Raw genomic sequence first — 15,800 nt, forward strand, 5'->3', positions numbered from 1 at the left:
TCAACTTTTAGGTTGATAGTCAGGCCATTGTTTGGATGAAATTTTTAAGTAGGTCAACAGGTCCTATCACAATGCTTTGGTTTACTCAGTACTTACATATTTAGAAACGTTAAGTAACCATAAGAATAGTCTACAAAGCTTAAACTATATAAATGCTTAAAAAAGGTTTTATATGCCATTTAATATGAATGTATTATGTACTTCTATCAAAAAAAATATAAAAGTCACCTGCCACTATTCAATATAAAATGAAGGTGTAATAATTTTGAAATTCATAATAATGTTTAATTACCCGAAAAAGTAATTAAATCGATACAACAAGTAACGTCCTTTTTGATGCCTATCGTAAATTTATTGTCATATCTTATTTAATTTGTCACTTTCTCTATTCAGTATTTCAATACAAATTAATAATTACTATACTTCTACTAGTATTTTAACTGAAAGATATTATGTATCCACGGCTTTAATTCCTAATTAAAAAGTTTAGTAAATCATTAGGGGTCCACACTATTGACATTTAAGGCCATAAAGCACAGAGTACAATGTACATCTGTAATTGGTATACAGTAAAAGGCTAAAAAGGATGCCCCTTGCTAAAGCTGAACAAGATTTTATAAATGTTGAAGAGTTAAAGAATGATGAAGCTTTAAAATTAACAGTATAAAGCGTAATTGCAAGCGCAAACGGTCAGGCTAAACTTGTAGAAGGCTGCGTTGTAGGGAAATATTGATATATTCCATTGCTATATCTAAAAATGGAGAAAGCCAAGTAAGTTTTTCTATTAAAATGTAGTGTTTTTTCTTTTATTATTGTGTCACAGTTATTCCAAAACTTGTTTGTCTCTTTCATAGATCAGATACCGAACTGCCTAATAAATTAGCAGACCTAAAATTAATGGAAACACAGTCAGAAGAGACAGAATCTACGACGAGAGTTTTAAGGAAACGAAAACAGACGTCCCCTGAAAATAAATCCACTAATCGTAGAGTTAGTATGAAACCTCGTAAACATATTCCTGTTACTGAGACTGGGAATTCTAAGCAAATTGAGTCAATATATCTTAATAATAAAATTAAGAAGACTTCATCTCAAACACTGGAAACAATATTTGAGGAACCAAAAAATGGAAATACAGATTGTAACAATGTAATGTCAAGGAGAAAAGTTAAAAGGCTTTTAACATTCCACCTAGGTAGTCACTATACAAAAGATAAAATAAAGAGACGAAGAGAAAAAATTAAAAAGTTAAGGGGAAATGCATTTCTAAGTAGAAAAAGGATACCTATGGATGTAGTACTGGAAACTTTGGAAGCATTACAATCTGATGAAGAGACTTCAACTAAAAATAAAACAACTGAAAGTGTAACTGTTTAATTCCTGAACTGTTTACCTCTTTGTAAATAACCTTTAATACTTTTCCATTAAATTATAATCTGACTGAAGTATGTCTTATATTTATTTAGTACACAAGTTAATAAAACAGCAACAATAGTATAAAAATATATTTCGGCACTCTAACAGACATTAATGATAGATCCTTTATATTAAAACAAAAATAATTATTTATAAACACTAGAATAAATCTGGAATGTACGAGGTAAAATGGAATAAATAATATTCTGGTAACTTATATGGTACTCTTGAAATTAAATCTTTTGTATATTTCTTAACACCTACTTTATAATACATTTCTTTAGAAGTAACAATATTATTAATCAACATTAATATAACATTCAGTAGAGGTACTTAAACAACCATGATAAGGTTTTAACATATTTGTGTCTTCTTTAATACAGACACATTTAGGCTTCTTATCACCAGGAGTGTATAGTTGACGTGGAACTCCAATCCAACTTCTTTGTATGCCACCACTACAAAGTTAAGTTTGTAATTTAAAATTATATGATATGTACAGAAAGAATCATTTTGCCTGGTCAGTGTTTCTTTTTTACAACATATCTTTAAAAAAATTTTCACAACAAAAATGGCATTGGTTCAGTTACAATGAAGCAGGTTCAGTTAACAAAAATGATGAGTAAAACATAATATGTTCATTATGTTAAAGGACTTGATTGAAAGAACAACTGTGACCTACATAAATTTGTATTTGGTAAGTATGTCTATAATTACCTAGACTTTGAGCACCACACTCTAGTACCGTCTGCTTCACTCCAAGCGACATTACATGGAGGATATGACTGATTCTGTTTTTGTAGCTTTTCCTTTTCTTCCTTACATTCCTTTAATTTAATTTTAAATTTCTTCATGTATTCTGTTTCTGTACCATCTGATGCATAGTACCTTCCTTTAACCATGCCTAAGGACATTACAATTGTAAATTAGTTTTTATTAATTATAAAATAAATAGTTATTTGTTTGTTAACAAAGTAAATGAGAATGATAAGATAAGGTTAAGGTATTGATAAAAATAATAGTTTAAAAATAGGAAAAACTAACACAACTAAATTTAGGATACAAATTTAATTACTAACAAAACTAACACTAGTATGTAAGTAAACTTAATTAATGTAACTTGTTCTGCTTTAAGAATTAAAACGCTTTTTTATTTTGGTATTGGGAATGATTTTCTTCCCAATTAACACATGCATATAATACCAAAACTTGAATGGGCGCACCAGTAGATTGTTATTCTTATTCAAAGTATGAGTGAGAGTAACTTAAGCACTATAAATAATCATTTTAATTGTTCTAGGAATATGATTACATACCTACATACAGATATTTTTCACGAAACGTCTTCCTCCAATTAATAATTGCAAATATATCATCACACTTCAAATCTAACACATGATATTTTTCCTCAGATTCATCTTTAAAGTTTCCAGTTACAAGAGATCTAGTCCCATCTTTACCTGAAAAATTAATCTAAGAAATAAATGGAATGGGGGTATCAATATGATTTAATATGTTATTAGTTTTTACAAGCTTCATAATGTCAACAGAAACATAACACAAATCAATAGATACTCTGACATAACACTGTAACATAAAAGATTCCTTCACATAGTTCTCTTTTCTTAATAATATTACAAACCTACAAAATAGTGGTAAGAACTTCCTTCCATGTAATGTCTTTTTCCACTTGACACATCGAAAACAGATCCAAGTATACCAAGATACAACTTTTTATTACGAACTCCATTAAAATGTGATAAATCCTCTTCAGTTAAAAGAAGTTGTACACCCGAAATATTAGAATCTAAATTATTATTTTTAAAGTACCAATTTTGCATATAAATCGATCCAACAATGATAAGTATAGAACTGATTATTAATTTTATACTATTATTTTGTAAAAAAGAATACATCATTAAGTTGGTTGTGTAACGATTAAAGTAGAGATTTATAAAATATTTAAAAACATGATTAGAATTTACATCAAAGATATAATTTGACATAAAATTATTGCAAGTAAACAGCTGATTGCAAGCCACCAATAAGTTATTCGTTATTGTTTATTATCAATGTCAGAAGTCAAAATTCATCAAATATCAAACAAAACAAAGGACACTAATAATACAGAAATGAATATTTGAATTTTGAATCCATTAAAATGCTTTCATATTGAGTATTACTTTTAAATAATAGTTTTATTTTAATTGTTACAAATTTAATAACACGATATGTGAAATTTAAAAGCAGTCAAAATAATTAAAAATCAATTCATGTATTAACCTTAATTTTACAAATTTTTGGTGACTAGCTCAATGTTAAAAAAAAATCTACCCAATAATGGGCCCTAATAAGCAAAGTTTTAGGTTTTACCTTAACATACGGAATTATTCCTGCCTAGCTCCTAGAAGAAGAGTTGTTGTTACAGGTTTAGGTGTTGTTTCTCCTTTAGGAATTTCTTCAGAAATTGCATGGAAAAATTTATTAAAAGGTAACTCCGGCATTGTTGCACTTGGTGATGAATACAATACATTACCTTGTAGAGTTGCAGGAGTTGTTCCAAAGCAAGAAAACAGTCATGTAGAAAAGGCTTTATCAAAGTCTAATTTAAAGTCAATGGCACCTGCAACATGTTTAGCTTTAGTTGCGACACAAGAAGCATTATCAGATGCCAAATGGAATCCTGATACTGATATAGATAAGGAAAATACTGGAGTTGCTCTTGGAATGGGCATGATTGATCTAAGAGATGTTTGTGAGACAAATGCTGCCTTACAATTAGGTTATAACAAAGTTAGTCCATTTTTTGTACCTAGAATATTACCTAATATGGCTGCAGGCCATGTAAGTATCAAGTATGGGTTTCGAGGTCCAAACCATTCAGTGTCAACAGCATGTGCGACTGGTGCACATTCTATTGGTGATGCTTATCGATTTATAAGAAATGGTGATGCAGATGTCATGGTTTGTGGTGGAGCAGAGTCCTGCATAAGTCCTCTAGCTATTGCAGGATTTTGTCGATTAAGAGCATTGAGCACCTCCTTTAATGATCAGCCTAGCAAAGCATCAAGGCCATTTGATAAACAAAGAGATGGATTTGTTATGGGAGAAGGTGCAGCAGTACTAATATTAGAGGAATATGAACATGCACTCAAAAGAAATGCTAAGGTGTATGCTGAAATATTAGGTTATGGTTTGTCTGGTGATGCCTCACATATAACTACACCTAGAGAAGATGGCAGTGGAGCAATATTGTCCATGACTAGAGCTTTAAATGATGCTAATATTAATAAACAACAGATTACATATATAAATGCTCATGCCACATCTACACCAGTTGGAGATAACATAGAAACTACAGCTATTAAAACACTATTTAAGGATCATGTCTCTAAAGTTTATGTTTCATCGACCAAGGGGGCCCATGGTCATTTACTAGGTGCAGCTGGCAACTTAGAAGCAGTATTCACTATTTTGGCATGTCACCATCATGTTTTGCCCCCAATCATCAATCTGGACAATCCAATAGATGACCTAAATTATGTAGCTAACAGACCACTGTCATGGGACAGCGACAGAAGGGTTGCATTAAAAAATTCATTTGGATTTGGAGGGACCAATGCAACTCTTTGTATATCTAGTATAAATTAAGAAAATGTATAGTAATATTTTATAATTTAATTATAATATATTTAAACTGAGTTACAAATGTTTTTTTCTTGATTTTATAACAGTGGCAAACAGCCAATGACACAACATCATGTTACACATAGCATGTTATACTCTTAAATACCTGAAATGAAAACATTGTTTACCTCATCCAGTAAAGCAATGAAAATAATATATTTTGATCAAAAAAAGCAACTATATCTCATAAAAAGCTCTAACTTTTTTTATAAAGTTATTTGATAAATGCTGGGTTTTATCCAGTCAAATTATGAATTAAATATTGTTAACAGTTGGAATCATTCAAACATGCACAAGTGTCGCCTATAAACTAGCTGTCTCAGCAATATATGTTTATAAGACCTCATTTAAGTCATTTTACAAGCACCTTTTACTTATTTGGACATTTTGTTAATTCATCATTCATCTAAATAATGTTTTCCTCCTTGTCTGCTGTAGAATTACCATTGGAAGAATTTTTAGCCTAGTAGGGTCAGCATTACGAACCAGAGGCTTGGCAATATTACAAACATCTTTTCTATAGTATAATCTTACTTAAGGAACATGACACATCAAGATGGTTATTTTAGTGTGGTACATCTCGAGGGGATAAAATGACATAATATGTAGGAAACTTATAAGTAAGCAATCTATTGCAACTACTTTACATTTATCTTATGTTATTTTTAAATAATTTCTGAATCTGCCAATGTATGGTAATGGATATTGCGTGCAGTTTGAATGTATAATTATCTTCCTATTTTTCTTTCTGCAAGACAGGTTTCTGGGGTGAATTTACACACAATTGTGCAAATTTTTTACGTAAATTCTGTCTCAATTCTTGTCGTTTCTCGGTTATATTCCTTCGCGATTTGAATTCCATAACCTCCTCTATTGGTATGTAGCTGGTATTGTGTTCTTCATCTGATGAACATGTATCCTGTAAAAATGGTTAATATTATTTATGTGTTTAAAAAAATAAAATTAAAAAAAAAACAGAAATTTAAGTTACATACCAGCATCTCTTGTAATGACAGAGTGAGTCCGGTACATAAAAACTTGTCACTCTTTGAATCAAGACAGTCCCCTCTCTCATGATTGCAAAACCCTTCAGAACAGGCCACTTCTGAACCTTCTGGTGAACTTATCAGGGACGATGACCCAGACATTGTCTCACAACATCCACCATTGTTCCCTGATGAATAGCCACAATCATGTGATTGTTCATTTTGTGACAAATTGCCTTTTTTAACTCTCTTATTATTTACTTTTTTCAGAGAATGAAGTTCTGTAAAATCGTCCTGACATGAATGGCAGCCATCTGCATTTGTGTGCATTTCTTCAAAACATTCATTACAATTGTCTGTCGACAAATCAGTTGGTACATCCCTTTCTTCTTGCAAACATTCTTCACATTCACATTTTTCTTCAGGTTCTTCTGGTTCCTCCGAATCCACTTCCTGCAGACAAGATAAAAAAATACAATAATTTTAAGAAAAACTATGGTAAACTAATTAGTATACAATAATTTATATGTTACAAATAATACAGTAACTTAAGAAAAATATATTCTTATGGACCATGCTTTTCCATTTAACCATCTCTGGTTTAAATACAGCTACGCCCTGGATGGATGCAAATAAAAAATGTCGAGCATTATTAAGATTTTTAAATCATATTGTAATTTTGCTCTCAGATTTGTTTTTTTTTTAAATAAGCAACTAGGTGATCAGGCTCCTGTGCCTGATACAGGACCTCGCTTTTTGCCTCTAATGCATGCCGGTTACCTCACGATGTTTTGCTTTCACTTGAGCGAGCATTTAACTAATGTGGTGTGCCAGGGTTCAAACCTTAATAAGTTTAGAGTTGCACGCATACATACTTTGCATTTTGTCTCGATGGCCTGCCTTTCTTTCTTCTTACGCCGCTTGAGTTTCTTCTGTTCTTTCCTTTGCTGCCTAGTAACTTCTTCTTGAGTAATCTCATCGTACAACAGCTGTAATTTGGAGACGCCACTCTTCAGCTCGACAGCCATCTCGAACTTGCGGTACAGCGCTTCAATTCCCACAGCGGCCAGTGTTTGACATGTGCCTTCTTCTTCACGTAGTCTTAAGGATATGCGTTGTAACCGTTCGTAAATGCATATGCCAAGGCATATAAGCACCTAATATAGATAACAATATTTTTATTTTTGAAATTCACACACTTGACATGATAACGGTTATATAACAAATAAAATGAAATGAAAACAATGTCTCCAAAATGAGTTAATTGTAGAATACTTAACAGACCAAAGTGGTTCAAAAATTCCATGCATCACTCACAATGATTCATTGAAATCAAGTATAGTCTTTCATGTATAATACACTAATGATAAATAAAATATGTCTTTATTATATAACTTATAAGTTGTAAAGAATAGTAATTTATGTATGTAAATCTTGTTGTATGTCATACAGTTTCAGTTCAGTTCAAATTCCTATTTAAATTTAAACACTTAATAGAGTACAATATAACTACCTCCTCTTGTGCAATCTCCAGAGTTTTGGCATGTCTCTCACGGTGGTTCCCAAGTAATTCTGGTTCTGCTCTATTGATTAGGTGTGCTATATATTCTGTTTTTGCTTGAAGATGTAAGTGCTTGTCTAACAAGCACCTCTTGATTCCCCCATACAAAGCTCCAACATAGCCCTTTTCCTTTTGTGGTTCCTTTTCTTCAACTAGCAACAGGTATGCTTTTAAAACCTGAAATATAGATCAGCACATATATGAAATCTTAAATGTTAAATTTAATTCTTCATTTCAAAGAGATAAGAAAGCTATAATAAGAATATACCATACAAAACTTATGTTTAGGAACAAGATTGTTCCTTTCTTGTTCCTAAACATAAGTTTTGTATGAGCTAATTCAAGGAAAAAAAACAGTTTATCCAGTTATTTATAGGAATATAATCAGAAAAGCATTGTGAAAAAGAGGTATTCAAATTTATTTTTTTGCATAGTTTCAGATAGGCTAGGTCCTATTAGTCAAATTATAAATGTAATGAATTCTATATCATAATAGGGTTTCATCAGACCATCAGTTCAATATTGTTACTTACATTGATTAAACCTTTACTTTAGCTTATCATTACCACTTATCATGATAAATTGTTACATATGATACTGAAAAGTTTTAAATAAAAAAAATAAAGATAACTATAGGAGTTTGATAACAAAACTTAAACAAATTGTGTACACTGTACAATTGTTCAAAAACATTAATGCAATCACTCATTTAAAACATTTAAACTACAATATATAGAAAAGAAATCAAAGCATTAAAATCAGAATTGAATAAATATTTTTAGATCAATTAGGAAGAACAAAATTTAACTTAACTGTATTTGTTTACTTATATGAGATAACTCTACCTTAGTTTTGCAATCAGCACAGAAGCGATGCTTCCTTAGATAATTGTGTATTGTATCATGTAAAGTTTTAAAATGTATTAGAGTGACATGTTCCCGTGCTGATGTTTTCATAGCATCCCAGGCAGTGCGCCAAGCTGCTCTCCCACCCCAACTCCATGCTGCCCAACCCCAACCACATGTTGTGGAAGCACCCCAACCTCTGGCACTGCCTGCTTCTAGTGAATGTAGGGTACACCTCTGTGATTTCTTCCATCGTGGCTGACTAAGAATAAGACATTCTATTCCTGAGCTGAAATTATTAGAAATATTTAGTATAACTTACACTGAACGGGATCCATAATAATAATCACTTAAGAATTTAAAAATGCCATACCTATGTCCATTGAGTAATGTTGCTAAAGCTTGAGGATTTGTTATTTTATCTTCTTTTATTGTCATTATTTCTCCTGGTGTGAGTATTATTGGATCTAATGTAGGATGTCCTGACTTACATAACTGGTAAAATAATCTTTCCACACTAAAATTTTAAGTTTCATTATTAAATGTATAAACTATTAATCAATAACTAAAAAATATACAAAATTGGTATAATATATTTATAAAATCATCTAAGTAATAAGATTTTTATGTTATGATATCATATAAGGGTTCCAAAGGGTAGGATATAATTTATATATGTATTAATTTTTACCATATAAAAAATATTTAATGTATGTTAAGCTAAGTAACTAGTTAGTTTTTATCAGGAAGTAGTAATATCAAAAACCATTACATTAGGTTAGTTATAAAGTTGATCCCTAATAATTATTACTATAAAAGTTAACATATTTAAATTATAATAAAATACCTCCTTCTACAGCCCACACAGGGAATGCTTTGATTTAAAACATTAAAAATATCTGACGCGTCAACTCTCAGTGCTGATTTAAGCTCATCTGTTGTGAGAATTTTGTATTTGCGCAAAAAATCATCGTATTCGCGACCTTTTACTTGAGGATTATCGCAGATCAAGCCCAAAGTATTTAAGTCCATTATCATCTGTAAATATACGAATACGAATCATAAAACAAAGAATAATCAGAAAATTAAGGTCAAACCTCAAGACGTAGTTGACACCAAAAAAAGGCGGCTCCATAAAAAAACTAAAATATAAGATTAACAAAGTTGTTTGATGTTTAGATTTAATAAGAGAACAAATGCTTAATTAGATAGAGGCACATGACGATTAATCAATTGATATTAATAATCTCCGTTAGAGGTAGTGTCAGCTACATATAGGGACTACTTACAATTAGATTATCGTAAATTGTTAGTGGTAACTGACGCCGTTTAATAGCTGGATTTTTATCGCAGTTGTAAACATCCACTAATTTCGCCATTTCTTCCAATAATCACATAAAATTACCGACAAAATATACAAATATCACAAAATGACGGCTGATGACGGCCAACTTTTAGGAAATATACGACGTAAAAATCACAGATAACATTTAATCAAAACTCGAAGTAGAATATAAAATATCATGACTGATGAAATGGAACATATTGGTTCCGCTTCTTTTCAGCTTCACGATTTCTTTTATTTTACCTAATTTATTTATATATATAACTACACGGAATTGTGAGTAAACTTAAAAATAACTAAGTTTCGACTCTGCATCTCCATCAGGGTTTTCAGTTGCCCTCAACATTATAGTGTAAAAGAGTTATGTCAAGTTTCAGATTTGTTATTGTCGTTTTTCATGACTAGTAACTACAATTAGTCTATATTAAACAAGTGATAAATAAGAATTATTCATCGATAGAATTTAGAAATATATAAAATACGATTTATGTTTTAGTTAACACAAGAAAAACTTGTAAACTATGTCTAAAATATTTACCCCAACGAATCAAATTCGATTGACTAATGTCGCCATTGTAAGATTGAAGAAAGGTGGCAAAAGGTTTGAAATTGCCTGCTATAGGAATAAAGTTATATCTTGGAGAAACAAAGTGTAAGCAAAAACAATTTTTCCTGTAAAACAAACATTATATTACTATAAAACAATAATTGAAGCAATGACTGCTAACAACCTTTTCTTAATTACAGAGAAAAGGACATAGATGAAGTTCTACAAACACATACTGTATTTACAAATGTTTCAAAAGGCCAAGTTGCTAAAAAAGAAGATTTAGTCAAAATATTTGGTAAAGATGATCAGACTGAGATATGTAAGGAGATACTGGAAAAGGGTGAATTACAAGTGTCAGATAAAGAAAGGCATTCTCAAATTGATGCTTTGTTTAAAGACATTGCAACAACTGTAGCTGACAAATGTGTCAATCCAGAAACTAAAAGGCCATATCCGGTTTCAATAATAGAAAAGGCCATGAAAGATATTCACTTTTCAGTGAATGTAAATAAAAATGCAAAACAACAAGCATTGGATGTAATTCAAATGATAAAGACTGAGATTCCTCTAGAAAGAGCTCAAATGAGGGTCAGAATTCTATTAAGTGGTAAAGAAGCACGCAAGATAAGAGATAAGGCTGTGAAATTAACATCCAAAGTAGAAGAAGAAAGCTGGGAAGCTGGAACTGCTAACATTATCTGTTTAATAGATCCAGGTAGCTTCAGAAACCTAGACGAACTGATTAGAAGCGAAACAAAAGGTACTGGGCAATTTGAATTACTTAATCTGAAAGAAACAATTGAGGGAGAACAAACACTGTAATGTATTTTGTTATTTTCTTTAATTATAAATTTTTTTAGTATGTTTGTATGACTAATAAACACTTTTTTAATATATATTTTAAATATTTATTTTCCTTTTGTTTGAACAATGTACATACTACATAATTATAGTTTATAATTCTGTAAGAATGTCAAGTAAAGTTAAGTTCACACTGCACAACTCTGAGATCTGGTTAGAGAGGTTATTTCAACAAATATATATATAAACTCAAGTAGAATAAAATAGCTGTTTCGATCTCAAAGTACAGATTGTTGATGTTTTAGTTATAGCTTGTAGTTATTATACATATTTTGGGTTTGTTATGTTGGTTGGCTTAATATAAATTGTATGTAATAAAAAATCTTAAATAATTGTAACCCTTAAATAAAAATCCCATGAGTTAAATTTAGGAGAAAAAACCAATTTCGCAATGCTGTTTGAATGTAATGCCGCATTTACATTCAGCCGTAGTGAGCAGGGAAATGGGCAGGACGAATGTGTAAACGCAATACTTCTCATGCCCATGCGCGAGTGGCATGGCAGTACTGCAATTGCCACTCGCGATGCCCGGCGAACCCCAAATTGGCGGTTTTTTGTGCGGAAGTCAGAGGAACGGCAGCGCGAGCGGCAGTGCATGTTTACATTCTGATACGACGCTCAGTACTCGCCGTCCGAGCGCCTGGAGAAGAAAGGCGTTCGTTTAGATAATCGAAAATGTCGTCCGAATGGAGCAATTGGAATACAATAAAATTGTTAGAACTACTAGAAACGGAAAAAGTAATTTGAGATGTTAATGATAAACAACATAAGGTTCACGACGCGTGGAAAAAGATCAATGTTGCTTTAGACATACGGCATACCTATTGACGAACTTAAATAAAAAAAAAGTCTCTGATAGCTCCTTTCAGACCTCTTTTGAAGAAAAAACATACTTCAATCCGATCCGGTGCAGGTGGCACAGATGAGATAATTAAGCCGATAATAAAACGATACCTTTGATATTATGGAGATATGTTTTGGGCCCACTTTTACTGTAGATGATACAGTGAATACGGATGAACAGGTAAGCAGATTTTAGACTATTGATTTTTATTACTAGCTATTTAAATTGTAGTAGTTATGTCGTATGTGTCCTTTTTCAGACCCTCAATCTGGGAATTAGATTTAGGATTGCGCCAGGTTGATTATGTGACGTTTTCGACCGTGCGTAATTACTATTTTTCTTTACTAGCAGACTCGGCCAAGCGTTGCTGTAACTAAGATTTTTTTAAATACATATACGACTATAATTAAAGATCTAAGCTATCCTTTCTCTTAAGTTGGACCAGACTGCTCACGGAGTGCAAATTTGATTGTTATCGGTTCGGTAGTATAGGGAGTCCATCGCATACAAACATCGTGGCAGGAGATTTATGTATATTATTTATAAGTTATTTCGTATACGAAAAATGACAGATAGTCCTGCCTGGCGCGCGTACAATTTTACTGAATAAAACATGTATTTTCTATTTGGTATTTATTATTATTGTATTATTTAGGAAAGGCTTTGAAACCACTATATAATTACACCTGGACTTTCTGTCCAGGTGTAATTATATAATGCATGTAGGTACTTACTAATAGTATTTTTAACGGATGGTATCAAAATAATTTGCAAATTCTGATCGAATTTCTGTAATGTTACTTGGAGCACGTCTACTAAAAAGTGGTATTGGCCTTATAGCTGATGATGAAGTGACGTTTTGTCTCCAAGTGCCTTTAACATATTGCCCGTCTCTAATGGAATCGAAAGTTCCTGGAGGTGTGTAAATGCTCTGAGATGATTTGCTTTTTCTTAGAAAATTATGTAATAAAATACATGTCATAACAATTTGTGGTACCTTTTCTATATTAAGTTCTATTGGTTTCTTAAAAATTCTAAATACAGATGACAACACACCAAACACATTTTCAACGATTACACGAGTACTAGAAAGTTTGTAATTAAATGTGCGCTCTACAGTACCAATGTCATGATTACCAGGAAAGGGTTTCATTACATTTTTGTGTAAAGCGAAAGCTCCGTCACAGACAAACACATAAGGAACATTTGTTTCTCTTCCTGGTAGTGGATTATCTGGTGGCAAGTTAAGAGTGCTATTGTCAATTTTTTGCCAAAGCAAGCTATGTTGAAAAATTCCTCCATCACTTACGTCCTGTCCGATATCGGCAAAAACGAAATTATAGTTACTATCTATTAATGCTATTAGCACAATGCTATATGTATTTTTGTAGTTATAATACTTCGAACCGCTATGTGATGGACATTTAACTACGATGCGTTTCCCGTCAAGAGCTCCAACACATCGCGGGAATTTTTTTCTAAATCCCTCTTCAATAGATAACCATTCTTCTGGTGTCTGTGGTAACTGTAACAAAGATAACATATTTCATTCGTTTTATTTATTTCAGCTTCTTCAGAATGATACTTCACCACCAATCCAATGAGGGTGAAACAATGCCTCCGAAGCCACCTACACCACCAACCCAAGGTTCCAATGTGGACGAAACCATGCCTCCGAATCCACCGCAAACAAAAGAGAAGGAAAGTTCACAAACTATACAGCAACCAAAACTAATGCAAAGAAAAGACACATGGACCATATTATCAGTGAAGACGATAAAAAAATTCATGACAGTTTTGAAACTTTAAGCAACATACTGCAGACAAAAAAAAGAGAGGAAGGCTAGTGCGATATTTATGCTTCATGATGATAAAAGTTATGGAAATATCCAGAAAGAATGCGAGACAGGATTATGTACAAAAATTATTGGTCTTATTATTAACCCTTACCCTGATGACGAGCGATCATCAAGTGCCTCTACGTCTTATTCAGTGCCATCTAATCTCAACAACAATCTAATGCTCAACAAACATTTTCAGCTCCGCCTTCGTAATATGCTCCAACTCCGTCTCCGCAGTATGATCCACCTGTTAATGTACTTTCGTACCAAAATCCTCCTGCGACTATCCTGAGACTAGTCCTCAACAAAAGAGAGAAAAAATATCGCACAAGAAAGGCAAATAATTACATGTTTTATCACAAGAAGTTTTTGTGCCTTTTGAAATGAGCGACATAATTAAAAACGCATACCTACAATGATTCCTAAATGTTGACATAAATAATTGTTATTTTCAGTGAAATTAATACTATTACCTATTAAGAGTTTGTAATTCTTTAAAGAAAAACACTTTTTTAACGGATTATAGATATGTATTATTATATTTAAACTTATAATTATTTGTACATAATTTTAAATTTAAACCGACGTTTCACGCTGTAAAGCACGCGAAACGTCGGTTAAAATTTAAAATTATGTACAAATAATTATAAGTTTAAATATAATAATACATATCTATAATCCGTTAAAAAAGTGTTTTTCTTTAAATGTGTAAAAGTTATGTAAATAAAAGACAATACTAGTTTGTAATTCTTTTCTTTTCTTTAATAAAAATATCGTGATTTTTTTTAAATATACTTTTCTAACCTTTATTTCGTTTCTTAAAACTGTATTAAGAGCTTTGCATACTTCTGGGACAATCAGTGAAATAGCCGGTGTAGAAACTTTGAATACGTAGTGTAGACTTCGGTAACTATCTCCAGTCGCTAGATATCGAAGGGTTATTGCTAGACGTATTTTTGGTGGAATAGGTATTCTTAGTCTTGTCTGTTTCTTTATCATGGGTTCAATTTTGTTCAACAGAAATTCAAAATCGGTACGAGACATTCTGCAAAAGTTAGTAAATTCCCCAGATTCTTCACTATTCATTTCATTGAAAAAGTTATTCATTACGTCTCTAAAACAAAAGACATGCATGATAAATAAATCACACTTACTAGTAGAATTAGTATATGCATTAAAAAATTAATTGAGTAGGTAGGTTGATAATTAGGTACTTACAAAGTTCTATTTTGATGGATAGATTTCATCCACCATCGTCTACGACGAACATTCTTTTTTTGTATTCGATATCTTTTTAAACATCGAACATAATTATGTATCGCAAAAAGAGACAGCGCGGCCGCTGTTATTATTTCGACGTCTGCCATTGCCGAAACTTCAAAGCGAAGTGAGTGGTAGGGCAGTATGTAAACACACACTCCTATCGATCCTGCTGCTGCTTTAGGGAATTATCCCCGGCAGTGCGAGGGGCAGCCGCAGGGGTTGAATCATGAATGTAAATAAGGTATAAGAAACTTTAAAATTAAGTAAAAGATTTTAAAAGTAAGAAATAAGAATATCTAAAGTTTCTACTTTCTATTCGCTATGGATAAAATGATGAATGGATGGATAAAGAGCACAGACTACTTCAATCTGTACACATTGTATGCTGTGCCCTGTGGTTAAGTAAATAATTCGTTTATTACCACAGACTCACGAAAATAACCATTTCTCTCTCTTAAACATATTTTAAATAATTGGAATTGTGAGTGTTTTAATTTGGGGATGAAAACGGGTAATGAAATTCATACTACGTAGTGTTTCGAAAATATTTTGTTGCAACAAAAAGTTTTGTGTTACCATTGTAACTAATTACGTAGATTGG

The 15,800-nt window shown here is 31.9% G+C and overlaps 6 protein-coding genes across 6 annotated transcripts; 3 read left to right on the forward strand and 3 right to left on the reverse strand.

The window, feature by feature from the left end:
• The first annotated feature begins 440 nt into the window (after positions 1-440).
• LOC110996870 lies at positions 441-1,445 on the forward strand. The gene is made up of 2 exons (XM_022264744.2): positions 441-771; positions 855-1,445. Exons 1-2 carry the CDS (start codon positions 758-760, stop codon positions 1,375-1,377), a joined length of 537 nt encoding a protein of 178 aa, XP_022120436.1. The 5' UTR covers positions 441-757; the 3' UTR covers positions 1,378-1,445.
• A 45-nt stretch (positions 1,446-1,490) lies between these two features.
• Positions 1,491-3,413, reverse strand: LOC110996868 (neuferricin). Its single transcript, XM_022264742.2, has 4 exons — positions 3,059-3,413; positions 2,733-2,876; positions 2,134-2,320; positions 1,491-1,874 (listed from the first exon to the last, which is right to left on the reverse strand). The coding sequence occupies exons 1-4, from the start codon at positions 3,333-3,335 to the stop codon at positions 1,715-1,717; spliced, it is 768 nt and encodes a 255-aa protein (XP_022120434.2). The 5' UTR covers positions 3,336-3,413; the 3' UTR covers positions 1,491-1,714.
• A 113-nt stretch (positions 3,414-3,526) lies between these two features.
• Positions 3,527-5,124, forward strand: LOC110996866 (3-oxoacyl-[acyl-carrier-protein] synthase, mitochondrial). The gene has a single exon (XM_022264739.2). It carries the CDS (start codon positions 3,757-3,759, stop codon positions 5,065-5,067), a length of 1,311 nt encoding a protein of 436 aa, XP_022120431.2. The 5' UTR covers positions 3,527-3,756; the 3' UTR covers positions 5,068-5,124.
• A 440-nt stretch (positions 5,125-5,564) lies between these two features.
• On the reverse strand, positions 5,565-9,966 carry LOC110996865 (gametogenetin-binding protein 2-like). Its single transcript, XM_022264736.2, has 8 exons — positions 9,785-9,966; positions 9,343-9,533; positions 8,869-9,012; positions 8,496-8,784; positions 7,603-7,827; positions 6,965-7,246; positions 6,099-6,542; positions 5,565-6,022 (listed from the first exon to the last, which is right to left on the reverse strand). Exons 1-8 carry the CDS (start codon positions 9,872-9,874, stop codon positions 5,840-5,842), a joined length of 1,848 nt encoding a protein of 615 aa, XP_022120428.1. The 5' UTR covers positions 9,875-9,966; the 3' UTR covers positions 5,565-5,839.
• Positions 9,967-10,219: 253 nt separating this feature from the next.
• On the forward strand, positions 10,220-11,287 carry LOC110996869 (ribosome maturation protein SBDS). Its single transcript, XM_022264743.2, has 2 exons — positions 10,220-10,492; positions 10,588-11,287. Exons 1-2 carry the CDS (start codon positions 10,362-10,364, stop codon positions 11,210-11,212), a joined length of 756 nt encoding a protein of 251 aa, XP_022120435.1. The 5' UTR covers positions 10,220-10,361; the 3' UTR covers positions 11,213-11,287.
• A 981-nt stretch (positions 11,288-12,268) lies between these two features.
• On the reverse strand, positions 12,269-15,534 carry LOC110996867 (protein ALP1-like). Its single transcript, XM_022264740.2, has 3 exons — positions 15,155-15,534; positions 14,741-15,050; positions 12,269-13,620 (listed from the first exon to the last, which is right to left on the reverse strand). Exons 1-3 carry the CDS (start codon positions 15,301-15,303, stop codon positions 12,841-12,843), a joined length of 1,239 nt encoding a protein of 412 aa, XP_022120432.2. The 5' UTR covers positions 15,304-15,534; the 3' UTR covers positions 12,269-12,840.
• Between the last annotated feature and the right edge of the window lie 266 nt (positions 15,535-15,800).

Source organism: Pieris rapae, chromosome 11 (assembly GCF_905147795.1).
Source record: "Pieris rapae chromosome 11, ilPieRapa1.1, whole genome shotgun sequence".
In the NCBI taxonomy this organism is placed as follows: Eukaryota; Metazoa; Arthropoda; class Insecta; order Lepidoptera; family Pieridae; genus Pieris; species Pieris rapae.